This window comes from Saimiri boliviensis, chromosome 13, assembly GCF_048565385.1.
Source record: "Saimiri boliviensis isolate mSaiBol1 chromosome 13, mSaiBol1.pri, whole genome shotgun sequence".
Lineage (NCBI taxonomy): Eukaryota > Metazoa > Chordata > Mammalia > Primates > Cebidae > Saimiri > Saimiri boliviensis.
This window is the reverse complement of record NC_133461.1, coordinates 92,301,517-92,315,977: the sequence shown is the minus strand read 5'-3', so window position 1 is coordinate 92,315,977 and position 14,461 is coordinate 92,301,517. Positions and strand designations below refer to the sequence as shown.

At 33.7% G+C, this 14,461-nt stretch overlaps 1 protein-coding gene across 4 annotated transcripts in view; it reads right to left on the bottom strand.

Moving 5' to 3' along the window:
• MICU3 (mitochondrial calcium uptake family member 3) overlaps positions 1–14,461 on the bottom strand; it is a 94,945-nt gene that overhangs the window by 46,094 nt on the left and 34,390 nt on the right. For all 4 annotated transcript variants that reach the window (XM_003935556.4, XM_074383960.1, XM_074383961.1 and 1 more), the window contains exons 2-3: positions 11,688–11,841; positions 6,251–6,282 (exon numbers count right to left, since the gene is read on the bottom strand). In XM_003935556.4, coding sequence (XP_003935605.1) covers positions 6,251–6,282; positions 11,688–11,841 — 186 coding nt within the window. The remainder of the gene's footprint in view (positions 1–6,250; positions 6,283–11,687; positions 11,842–14,461) is intronic.

Below are 14,461 nucleotides of genomic sequence, written 5' to 3'. Positions count from 1 at the left end.
AGCTACTCAGGAGGCTGAGGTGGGAGAATCACTTGAGCCCAGGAAGTGGAGGCTACAGTGAGCCACGATCACACCACTGCACTCCAGCCTAGGCAACAAACCTTGTCTCAAAAAAATTTTTTTTAATTTAACAAACAACATTCCAAATATATTTTATGTAGCTTAATTTATACCATTTCTATTGTAACTGTATAAATGTTAACTAATCTTTCTCTATTTTACTGTTTCCATGTCTTCCAACCTCATCTGTTCTAGCTTAAACTCAGCTACAGTGTTAAGACTGAAAAATCAAAATGTAAGATTGAAAAATCATAGCTAGCTTTTATTGTGTGCCCTCTATGTATTTGGCAATAGGCTCATACAATATGTCATTCTTAAAACAACCCTCATTATGCATATTTTACCAAGACTTAAAGTGGGTAAGTAACACCCAAGGTCACAGAGCTAATAAATGACATAGCCAGACCCTGACTGACTCCAAGTAGCTTATTTTAGTAATAATTTAGTTTCTCCTGGTCTAAATCATCCGGTCAACACATTCATCTTGTCTTCTCTGTTAACGTTAAAAACTTCTAAAATTTATTAAAATCTTATATTTCCATCCATGTTGGGAATCTCCCTAAGCCCAATTCCAAGCTTGGTTTCGTATGTAGCAGTGCTATATTATAAAGAATTTGGCCTTTGTCCCTGGTTCCTAGGAAGGAGATTCTAAATTCTTGGTTCATACCTGAGTTTATGCTAAGGAGATGACTCAGAAGGGGAGCTGCTTACCAGAAAGAATAACTGTGATTAGAGAGTTGGGCCTGTAACTTGACCTCTGGGGAGAACAGAGAGGCTACAGATAAAGTTCAATCACACAGCCAATAATTCAGTCAATCATGCCTATCCTAGTAAAAATTCTAGGCACCAAGCCCAGTGGAGCTTTCTGGTTGGTGAACATGCTGCAGGGCAAGGAAGGTGACATATCCCAACTCCATGTTCTTAAAGAGGGCATAGAAGTTCTGTGTTCAGGACCTTCCCAGACCTTGCCTTGTCTCTTCATCTCGCTGGTCTTACTCTGTATTCTTTCTAATAAAACCATAACCGTAGGTGCTGTATTTTCTGAGTTCTATGAGTCAGTCCAGCAAATGATTAAACCTGAGGGGAGCTGTGGCAACCTCTCAGACTTGTAGACAGTAAGGTGAGAAGGTGGGTGGCCTGGAGCCCCCAAACTTGCAACAAGCATCTGATATGGGGCAGTCTTGTTAGGCACTATGCTTAACCTCGGAGTGGCTAGTGTTAGAATTATATTGTAGGCAGAAAGTAAATATTTGCTGAATTAAATTCAGTTTCCTAGAATTATAGCTGCCTTTTAAAGGAGTTACACAATTTTCTTAAATGAGTACTATTTGAATAAAATTATACAGTTAATATATATTATAGAAAAATTAGTAAGTACAGAAAACAAAAACTAATTGTAATCCAGGGATGACAAATTTAAGTTTTAAACCAAACTTAATTGAGTCTCTAGGGGTGGCAAGTTACACACACACACACACAGACACACACACACACAGACACACACACTTTATTTAACATCCTTTTAATCCAATTCTCTAGCTAGGCATATTTATATAGTAATTTTGGTACTGTTGTAAATATTAAATCATTCTCTACATACTATTTTATAATTCACCCTTGGCATTTAATATTATGATGAGCATATTTTCCTGTCAAATATTCTTCATTTTCATATTAATGGCTACATAACACGTGTCTATAGTAGCAGTTCTGAAAGGCAGCTCTTCCCATTCTTAAAAATATTATGAACCCAAAAGATATATTGTTTATATGGGTTATGTTTATCAATATTTATTTGAAAATGAAAACAAATTTTAGAATACAAGAATACACAAATACACATTCTATTAGTTGGTAGAGCAATGGCATCATTACCAAACAGCCTCTAGAAAACTCCACCATATACTCATGAGAGAGTGACAGTAAATAAAACAAGTATCTTCCCAGTATCACGATGAAAACAGTTTTGACTTCATGGACCTTTGAAAAGGTCTTTGCACTTTAAGTGACTACCAGTTAATATTATTTTGCAACTTGCTCTTTTACTCAACCTTATGTTTTCTAGGTCTACTCATGTTAATACACATAGCTATAATGTATTTATTCATTTTAAGTCCGTATTTCTACATTTAGCCTGGGTTTCTCTATTTTACAAATTTTTCATTCACTTCCCTGATGACTGACATCATACTATTCCCAAATTTTTGCTACTACAATTGATGTTCGAGAAACATGTATAGGAGTAGTCCCCACTCTTTTTGGCAACAGGGACTGGTTTCTCAGAAAACAATGTTTTCACAGACCAGGAGCAGGGAAGAGGAAATGTTCTGGGGATCATCAAGTGCATTACATTTATTGTGCACTTTATTTCTATTGTAATTACAATGTAACATATAATGAAATAATTATATAACTCATCATCATGTAGAATCAATGGGAGCCCTCAGCTTGTTTTCCTGCAATTAGATGGTCCCATCTGAAGGTGATGGGAGACAGTGACAGATCATCAGGCATTAGATTCTCATAAGGAGCATGCAACCTAGATCCCTCACATGCCAGTTCACAATAGGGTTTGGGTTGCTATGAGAATCTAATGCCACTGCTGATCTAACAGGAGGCGGAGCTCAGGCAGTAATGTGAGCAATCAGTGATGGAAAGTGGCTGTAAATACAGATGAAGCTTCGTGGGAAGGTTGGGGGTTGGGGGGGCCTCTGATATGTAGGATTTCTGTCACAAACACAAAAACATTTTTCTAGTATGCATTTCTAGAAGAAGGATGTCTCATAAGCATTTTCATCATTATTAGGTATTGACAAGTTTCTCTCAAAAGTACATATACCCCAGCCTGGGTAACACAGCGAAATCCTGTCTCTTCTAAAAATACAAAAATCAGCTGAGCATGGTGGTGTGTGCCTGTGTTCCCAGCTACTCAGGATGCTGAGGTTGGAGGATCACTTGAGCCCAGGAGGCAGAGGTTACAGTGAGCCAGGATAGCACCACTGCACTCCAGCCTGTGCAACAGGGAGAGACTCTATCTGAAAAAAATTTTAAAAATAAATATATCAATTTACATTCTTACCTGGTTCCTTCTTGTTTTCCTTGCTAATTATTGGTATTGTCAGATTTCTGGAAGCTAACAATCTGGTAGGTGTGAAATAGTATCATATCACTGGTTTAATTTGCATACCCTACTTACTAGTAAGGCTGACCTCCTTTACATATATTTAGTGGCCATTGTAGGTTCGTTTGCCTATTTTTTTCTTATTGGGCCAATTATCTTTTTTATAAAGATAAAAAAAAAAGGAGTTCTACATGACTTTCTACAAGACACTTACCCTATTCTGTTAATATGTTGCATGCATATTCTCCTGTCCATTATACATCTTTTAACATTGCTTACACTGTCTTTTGATGCTAAAGTTTAAAATATTTAATTTAGTAAAAACTGCCAATAATTTTGAGTTTTGCTTTATATGTCTTATCTAAAAAAATCACTCTTATGCCTCTCATTTTTGCTTGTAATCTTATAGAATTTTTGTCACAAATAAGAACTTAATCCATCTGAAATTAGCTTTCGTATATAGTAGTAAATTTGAGAATTAATTTTGTCCCCACCATGTAAAATTTATTATTCAAATATCTCAGATTGAGAGGTCACTCTTTTTGCCAGTGATTTGTAGATCTATCCAATATGCCTGGATCTGTTTCTGAATTCTATATTCTATTACCTTGATCTAGTTTTAAAAAATATCTTTGCAATGATGCAATACTACTTTATTATAGCTCTATTTCTAATCTTAACATGTGATAAACCCCATTTATTCTAAACTCAATGTTTTTTTCCCCCTCTTTCCTTTTTAGAATTGTTCTAAATATTGGGGCCCTTACTGAGATTAATTTTTAAAGTTAATTTCGAATCAATTTGGTTGGGATTTTTATTGGAGTTACTCTGCATTTTTAGATAGATTTGGAAAATCGTTATCATAAGGAAATGGCTTATTACCAATATGAACATGATATAGTTCTCCATTTACTTGTCTTTTTAAAAAGATAATTTAATAATATTTTGTATATCGTCTTTAGGTATGCTTTTAAGTACCTAATAGTTCTTGTTTCTATTATGAAATGCATTTTATTAAATACTAGTTTCTAATTGTTCTCACTGGTGTGGAGCATATTATTAAGTTTGGTTTATTGCTCTTATATCCGGTAGCAACCCTGCTAAATTTTTATTAAATTTAAGCAAATCTAAAATTTATATATTTTTCCATTTTTCATCCAGTCATATTGTTTTCCTCTATTCTAATCCTTTGAGCCTCTTTTTTTCATGCTGCATATTATGGTCTCAAATGTTCATATGTTGAAGTCCTAAGTCCCAGTACCTCAGATTCTGACTGTCTTGGAGAGAGAATCTTTCTTTAAAGAGGTAATTAGGTTATTATATAAGGTCATCAGGATGAGCCTAATCCAATATGACTGATGTCCTTATAAGAAGAGATTAGGACACAGATGTGCCCAAAGGAAGGACAATGTGAAGACAGAAGACAAAGACAGTCACTTAAAAGCCAAGTAGAGAGGCCTAAGAAGAAACTAACTGGCTGACACCTGGATCTCAGACTTCCGGTCCCCAGAACCAAGAGAAAATAAATGTCTGTTGTTTAACCCACTGTGTGATACTTTGTCATAGCAGCCTTAGTATACTATACTAGCCTAGACTTCCAGTAAAATGCTATGCAAGAGTTGTGACGGCAGGCATATTTGCATTGTAAGGTAGTTCCCCTTATTTGTGGCTTAGCTTTCCAGTTTCTGTGACCCTCAGTCAACCACAGTCCAAAAACATTAAATGGAATGTTCCAAAAATAAACAATTTATAAGTTTTAAGTTGTGTACTGTTCTATGCAGCATGATAAATTCTCACACTGTCCAGCTCTGTCCTACTCAGGACATGAATCATCCCTTTGCCCAGTATATCCACACTGTATACACTACCCACCTGTTAGGCACCCAGTAGTTGTCTCATCTATCAGATTAAAAAAACATAGTATGTGTGAGGTTCAGTACTCTTTAAATTTTCATCATTCACTACCAGGGGTTTTAGTGCATGTTACCCACTGAAAAAGGGGGACTCATATACCTAACTTTAAAGAGAATGTCTCTGAAGTTTCACAAATGACCATGACATTTACTGTAGGCTTTTGGAAGACTCCCTTTAAGTAGTTAAGGACGTTCTCCAGATTTCTAATACTCTTTTTTTAAATAATAAAATCATATGTATAAAAGCATAACAGGAATATATACGCAATTTAAAGTTAGAAATAGTTAAGTTAAAAAATAGAAAATGATCAGCACTTTAGAAGCTTCTTTGAGCCCATCACTGATATTTCCCGCTATCATCCTTAAGATAAATACTATCTTGAATTTAGTTAATTATTCCTTAGTTTTCCCACGTATGAATGTATCCTAAATAATGATTTCATTTTCCCAGTTTTGAAGTTTATACAAATAGAATTATACTTTATATTTTTGAACTGCTTATTTTGTTTACCATTATGTTTCTGAGACTCATCTAGTTAAAGCACTGTTATAATTCATTTGTTTTCACTATTGTATAGTATACTATATGAATATATCAAAATTTATTTATGGTCTAGTATTGATATATTAAAGTTTTGGGGCCATTATATGTAATCTATAAACATTCTTGTGAACCTCTCCTGCATATAAGCAAGAGTTTCCCTAGGTATATACACTGGTATATACTAGATACCAGTGTATTTAGTCTAGAAATTACTAGATTGCAGAGTATATTTAAGCTCAACTTTACAAGGTATATGTGCAAGCACTATTGCAGAATTTAAATGCAGGCATGCATTTACTAGGTATAGGGTAGGCATATCTTCAATTTTAGTAGATAATGCCAAACTGTTTTTCAAAGTGGATATACCAATTTATGTTTGCACATGAGATTTACCAGTAATCTACATTTTCATCAACTCTTAGAAATGTCCTTTTTTTTTTTCCCTGATAATCTGGAGGCTAAAAAAGGCAACCTGATGTGATTCGATTTGCAAAAAAAATTATAAAATGTAAAAAAATGTAATATATTTTATGAAATACATATTTAAATTATATACACATAAATGCATGCACATATAAAATTTGTGTATATCCACCAAGAGCTTTAACTCACCTGTTTGGAAAGTGACTTCCAAGTTTTGGCAACTAAAATAAACAAATGTAAGATAATTAGATAATAAATATTTCATGTAATATATACCCATATTTGCTAACCATCTATAACCATAACTGATAACCAACTTTCATGTGCAAAAGGAAAAGTTTTTTTAACCTCAAAATTTGGATCTATAATATGATCTTACATATATTATCTATTTGTTTTATATACTATGCACTGTTTATAATAAGTATCAGTGATATCATCTTAATTTGGGGCTTTCTGGACTAAGAAAGTAAGCCTAACTTTCTCCATGTTAAACATCTTGTGGGCTTAAAAGTAAAAATAATGATGCTTATGAAATATTCAAACTAGGATATAAAATAATATTAACATAGATAAACTATAATTTTAAGGTATTCTTTGTGATCTTTCCTATACTATTGTTCCATGACATAATTCATAGGTCAGGTCTCTCTAGGGTGAAGAAGGATTGGCAAAGAGAAAAAGAAAGGAAAGGAAAGGGGGGTTATGTGAAGTGATGGGTAAACTTGTCCTGTTTTATTCTTCTTCCCTACAACTATTCAGGAAGCATCTCTGAAGTAAGAGTGTTATAGCTGAATAAGATATCAGGGATCACTTTCTTTTTCTGATTCCTCCTCATATCCCCAAAGATCTCGAACACTATAAAACTTACAATATTGGGACAAATGTGTAGTCAGTATTACTGTTTCCTTTGCTCAGATTTGTAAATATTTAATGTAAATATTTAATGCCTGCCTAAGAATTAGCGCCAGGTTTAGATGCGATGAAGCCCTATAATACAGCTGTGTTAGAAAACTGGTAAATATTAATTATTTCAGCTACATTACAATAATGCCAACCAACATCTTTTTCTACCTGGTAATGGTGCTATTTCATCTAATTAATAACATATCAAATTCCAAATAACAAAAAAAGCAATTTTTGCTATGTAATTTTTCTTTATTAAGCAATAAAACAACTCGGTTTAAAATCAAAAGAGAAGAAATATGTTTCTAATGATAGATTTCTTCTTTATGTAGCAACAACATCCTTACTCTGTCCAAGATCGTTTATACAAATGTGTAATCAAGTGATTCAAATCACAGGTCTACACATTAGAATTTAGCATGTAACCTTAACTATGATACTATCTACGTTCATTTTGCAGAGACACTTCCCTTTTAACAAAGACTAGAACAATACAAATAATATTTATTATTCTGTTGCTCTTAAAATATAGCAGTAAGAAGAAAAATAAATGGCAGAAAAGTACATGCACATGCTCTTATGCAATGCTAAGATATTAATCTAAAAAGGAAGTTAGAGGTACTCTTGAGTTTTGTAGGGTTTATGAGATTTCCATGGTAAATTATTCACAAAAGCCATATTCATTCTGCCGGAAATGTCACCATGTTCAGTATTATTAGCTTTTTAAATAAAGACTAAAGAGCCATCAAGATTGTTCTTCAAAGGATTTTCTGACTTTCTAAATTCCTTATTTCATATGAAGTTACTGCATATATAAATATAACTTAGGTAGAGAAGGACTTCAATTCCATTGGAAATATTATTTCTTAAGCTGTAGGTTGATGTCCATTATATTTTAAATATATTTCTGTATGTCTGAAAAATTTAATAATAAATGTTTAAAAATCTAAATTAAAATAATTCTTGATGTTATGTTGGAAAATAATTACTGATTTTAGTTCTAGAAAAGAAAGTCATCATTTAGGTTCTAGTTAAGTAAGCAAAACAAGATTGTAATGCAAAATTATAATCAACAATCAGATATCTCAACATTTATTTGATCTATAACTTTAAAGCAAATATTTACACAGCATACACCATCTTTTCCCTGTTGAATGTTACCATAAAATGATATCAAAGACTTTTAAAAATCATGACTATGATTTTAACCAGGGAAAAAAAATGAATGTTGTATAAATATTTGCTTAGAAATTATCATGGCTATGGGCTGGGTGTGATGGCTCACACCTATAATCCCAGCACTTTGGGTGGCTGAAGCTGGTAGATCATCTGAGGTCAGGAGTTTGAGACCAGCCTGGCCAATATGGTGAAATCCTGTCTCTACAAAAATACAAAAACTAACCAGCCATGACGGCAGGTGCCTGTAATCCCAGCTACTTGGGAGGCTGAGGCGGGAGAACTGCTTGAACCCAGAAGAAGGAGGTTGCAGAGAGCCGAGATCAGGCCATTGTGCTCCAGCCTGGGTGACAGAGCTTGACTCTGTCTTGGGAAAAAAAAATCATGGCTATGAATTCAAATGATGATGATGATGATAATGACACAACAATATTAAATGTTTACTGTGTATCACATACTATACTAAGCAAAATTAATTAATTATATCTTCAAAAAAATCATGAGGCTATTATTTTTATAAATGAAGAAACAGAAGATGAAATAACCAAGTTTTCAAAGCCAGTAAGTGCCCAGGATTAAACACAAATCAAATTTCAGTACACCACATTTTTAATGTATCTGATTTAATACTCACTCCATGAAATATTTTTCTATTCTTTTTCTTTTCTAAAACCCCAACTTTCAAAACAGGTTTTATGAATATCTTTATCTTATGTGATTGTTCTTAATTATGTTTGAAAAGTGGTGCTTAGAAATTAAGTGAGGTTGTGGTTGTAAAATATCCTGAATACATTTTTTATAATATGAAACCAGTTTTTTACTCTTAATTTATGGTTTTCAAATACCTATCAGAAGAATCACCATAAAAGTTATTTCCAAAAAGCAAAGTCCAACAGTGTGATTCCAGTGAATGTTTTGTGAAGAAAAAAATTCTAGAAAATAATGAAGTACAAGTTTTCAAAACATGAAATTGAGGCCAGGCACAGTGGCTCATGTCTGTAATCCCAGCACTTTCAGAGGCTAAGGTGGGTGGACTGCTTGAGCCCAGGAGTTCAAGACAAGCCTGGGCAACACAGCAAAACCCTGTCTCCATGAAACGATTTAAAAATTAGCTGGTGGCATGGTGGTGTGTGCCTGTAGTCCCAGCCACTTGGGAGGCTGAGGTGGGAGGATCACTTGAGCCTGGGAGGTTGAGGCTGCAGGGAGTTGTGAACACATCACAGCACTCCAGACTGGGAGACAGAGCAAAACCCTGACTCAAAAAAAAATTATAGATTATCAAGTATCATTTAAAGAATAGCTTTCAAATATGTTTGAAAAAATTATAGAATTGGATATAAAATACCATTTAGCATCTAAGAAATTCCTTCCTTCAAGACATATTTATTGTATACCTATCATGTGCCAGATAACCATATTCTACCTTGGAGCTGGTTGTTTCCATATCTTATGTCCTCTCATAATATTGTAAGTTTCCTGAGTGCACAGACTTTGTATCCCCCGTAGCACACAGAAAAGGCCCTTAATACCGAAGTAGATGTATAGATATTCTGTATGTTTTTATTTAATTGAGTTGGTACAACATAGATTATTTATATTTATTAATAAATTAGTATTACATCTACACTAATTCAGTAATAAAGAATCTATGTTGGATCAAATTGATTAAATATAAGGGATATAATCCTTATCCTAGCCTTCAAATTTTTAAAAGAAAAAAAAGGACACCACTTAATTTTTGACCTTTCCTATCACTATATAATCCTACATATTCCTTAAGTGGCTATATGACTATACCATATACTGTCTTGATTTCATGTTTTTGCTTATGTAGTTTCCATTTCTTTAGATGCTACCCTCATAGTTTCTGGTTAATTTTTTCTTTTAATTTAAAATCTTGCATGATCAAAAGTGTCTCCTTCAAATTCCATTCCAGCCACCTTTCGGTTCCTCTTTTGCAACTAAATATTTTAAGAGTCCTTTACACTCATCGTCTTCATTTCTTCATCTGCTACTCACTCCTGCAATTGCCCTAATGACTCCACTGAAACATCATTTTAGAAAACCATCAGTAGCCTTCATGTTACTAAATCTAGTGGGCATTTTCCCATCCTCAATTAACTTGAATTCTCAGTAGCATTCTACTCAATTGGCAATTCTGGCTATTTTACTTGGCTTCTGTGAATACATACCCTTATGATTTTCTTCCTATGTCTCTGGCCACTCCTATCTCTCCTTTTGAAGCTCATTCTTTCAAAGCCCTTTGTCCATTCATCTTTTAAAGAACAGAAATTCCTCAAGGCCTAGTCTTTGGTTGTCTGTATTCTCATCCTATACAGCTTTCCTATGCAATGTCATTCATATATATTGTATTAGTTAGTAATCATGCAAAGATGAATCCTAAATACATACCTGTATCTCTCCCTTGATATCCAGTGGAAATAATCCCAAGAATCAAAAATTAATTAAAAGCTAATCTGTCAAGTAGCCAATATGCCAAGTTATTAAGGATTTATTTTAAGGTTCATTTTTGCCATATTGCTGACTCTGGAGAAAAAAATGGCTCTAATTGTTTTAGTCTAAGTTAAAGTATTTGTGTGATAGTTTCAAGCACATATGGGTCACACAAATGATTATTTGGTATACTGATTTTTATTGAGTTATCTTTCAGTTAACTGAAATGAATTATTTAAAAAAAAAATCCTACTGCATCCTTTTACATATCCAAGGTGTCTCAAATAGATCATGACCAAAATTGAAACTGTGATTTTTCTCCTCAAACCTGGTCCCTACTGCCATCCATCCAGGTAAGCCAGCCAGAAACCCTTAGTCCTCATTACTCTTTTACCACCATCTGTAGAGGCTTTTGAAGCTTAAACTATCACTAGCCAATTGTGATACAGTATCAAAGGAGAGTATCCATAATTATCTAAAAAGGCTATTAAAGTATTTTTTTTTACTACCTATATCTGTGAGATAGCTTTTCTTCATATACTTAATGGAAAACAACATATTGTAACACATCAAATAAAAAAGCACATGTGAAAATACAGCTGTCTTCTGTTAAGTTAGATATTAAGAGATTTGTAAGAATGTACATACTGCCAAAATGTTTGAGAACCATTGGTCTAATATATGAAAAGGTGAGAAACAGTTAAACTATTAATATATTAATACTACAGGAGCTATGACAAATTTAGAAGAGATACAGGTAGAATTCTTGCCCAGGGTTAACCTCAAAGCCAGTTCTCTGAATTACTCTGTTCAGGTTTGATATAAGAATGAATAGGCAGAATATGAGTCTTTTATAAAGATTATCAAAAGTAAGGTGATGTTATGCTGAGAAAGATAGAGCAATTGAAAGTTTCTGAAAAGAGAAGAGAGGTAAGAGTTTGTAAGAAATACTAGTTTGATAACATTGAATAGCACAATACTATGTGAAATACCACATTATTCAGTTCTTCTAAAAAAACATACTGCTCCATACAAGTTAGAGATTAAAAAAATTATAAAATTATTAAGATAATTTCAAAAGTATACTCACACTTGGGCTCATCTGTTGTAACAGCCAAAATAAAATCATATGGAGTCATGAATAACTGCCCTTCACATTCTACAGAAGCAAATAAACGAAATCGCTTCTCCCGAGATGTGGCATAAAGGTCTAAGTCTTCAGTGTCTGTTCTGCCAATAGCAACCTAAAGTTGAGAAAGCAAATAAATTTGGATCAGGTGAATTAATACCTCATTCTAGAAAATACTTTCAATTATTTTGAAAGTGAATTAACAGAGTAAATGAAGAAGGGTGAGAATATCATCTTCTGAAAAATATTAATCACTTTATTAATTATTCACATACATAAAATATTCAAAAGATCCTATAATAAGTATCATTAAGAGCTTAAGGATTTTAAACTGGCACTTTGAAGAAGTGATTTGTGTTTTTTTTGGTTTATTTCTTAAGCTTCAGTCTTAGAGAGCATTTAATTATGGAGCCAATGGTACCTTTAGAAGGAACACCAGCACCTGCTGAATGTCTACTATGCACTCTTACAGGCTAATGTATTTAATTACAAGTCTATTCACAACAGCCATTATTTTTCTAAAAGAAGAAAGTAAAACCCCAATAGGCCACTTATAATTACCACTAAGGAAACCATTTAGTGGTCATATTTAGATTCAAAGTGAAATTGCTAATTCTAGATCACTAAAGGATAGTGACCATCACTGGTCTGAATTTTACCTAGAATTAAAGTTTGCTGAAAATTAATAGAATTAGAAAGTGTGTTAGTATGTGGGGGGAGGGGTCTCTTATCCTTCAATTTCAAGACCTTTCTTTATAGATAATTTTCCACTGTTATTTTTTCCTTGAAGTAACCAGAGCAAATTAATTTTTTAAATAAAACAATTTATTTTCCTGATTACAGGAGTAATGCATGGCCAACTTAAAAGACAGAATTTTTAAAAATTTGTTAAAGTATAATTTTATTTTTGGCAAAAAGTGCGATTTTACCACACATGCTGTTCGTATTTTTCACTTATCAATTATCAGGGCCATTTTTCTATGTCACTAAATATTCTAGTAGTTACTGTATAAAATTGGAAGACAGACTTTAAAAGTTTGTAATATAATTGTTTTTGCTTTCTTTTGGCAAAGAAAATGGGATTATATCATATATATTGTTCAGTAATCTGGTTTTTTACTTTAAAACTTCAGGACTATTTTCCTATGTCACTATTCTTGTAGAAGACCATTTTTGTTAACTGTATAATATTTCATAGTAAATGTTTATAGTAAAACATAAACAATTCCACGTGGTTATTCAGTTAAGTTCTAATCTTTTGCTATTACAAAACAATGGTACAATGCTGAACCCTGAAAATATCTAGAAATATCCATAAACAGTTCCACAGGATACATTTTTTTTTTTTTGAGACAGTCTCACACTGTCACCCAGACTGGAGCGCAGTGGCAAGATCTCAGCTCACTGCAACCTCTGCCTCCTGAGTTCAGTTCTCCTGCCTAGCCTCCCTTAATCCTAAGGAGTGAAACTGATCGGTCAAAGAAGACCTTTTAGTCAAACTGTCTTCGGGAGTTTATAGCAATTTACATGATTATCAATAATACACAAATTATATTTTCACTTATTTCATAAAAATTATTTCATATAAGGAAAAAACTATTTAAATATTTATTACTTTGAGAAGCCATAGCAAAAACAATCCATAGAAACTTTTAGCAAGAATACTACTTTATTTCTAAGTTACACCTTATTAAATGAAAAGCCAGGCAAATGATTAATCTTTTTCATCACTGTGAAGACTAAGACTTCTCAAAACATTATAGTAGCAGTTAAATAAAAACTGAAAAAAAGTTTCGCTCCCCACTTTTAACGGTGTAAGAAATGGAATTCGTGGTGTCTGTCTTTAAGGAATGAATACCAATCTATATGGAAAGACAGAATGCTAGCTGGAGAGACAAAAGGCACAGAGAAAGGGAATGGGTTAAATGCAAGCAAACAGAAGAAAGGCAGTAGAGGGTGAGCTTAAAAAGGTTTCAGGAAAAATTACAAATTTTAATGCCAGAAAAGATATGAACATTTGGGGTTTCTACAGCATATTTGAAAGACGGTCATAATCTTCCTGAGCAGAGGATTCACATTAATGGAACAAGCGTGGTAAAAGTATGGCAAGCTAATGATTTCTGAATGCCAGACTAAAGCCCTGGAGCTGAATTTGACAGTAAACAAATCGTCTTAGGAGTTGCTGAAGTGGAGCAATGACTCAAAGAAAATGGTGCTTTAGAAAGATAAAGCAGCCTCGTACCAAAGACAAGTTGGCTCAGCAGTATATATTGATAACAATTGCTCAGGTATCCACTGGTACTGGGAAATTGTTTTGGCTCTGCTGTGGGTAAGGCATGAAATACTGAACAACTCACTGGGAAAAATGAGCAATAATCTCCCTGAATAATCCTCGGGGATCAGATTACCATGTTAGTCTCCTTGTACACACATATTCCAGGGATTTCTTCTTCCTCTCAAGGTGGGAAACCAATCTTATCTGTTAACTAGAGTTGACTTTTCTGCCTTTTTCTTGCTAGGCCATTTCCCTGGGCCTAGGTGACATCAGTCAACCATGATTTCTCATCAGTGAATTTCATGGAGGGCCACTCAGCCTGGAGCTCCCACTGTTTATGCACCATGATCTGAAGCATGCCTTGGTCTAACATTCTGCACCCCAAGTTTCTCCCTATAACATCTGTATTTGCTCTGACCTAATCCAGACTTGATCTGTGGCTTCTGTCTCTACCTGGTGT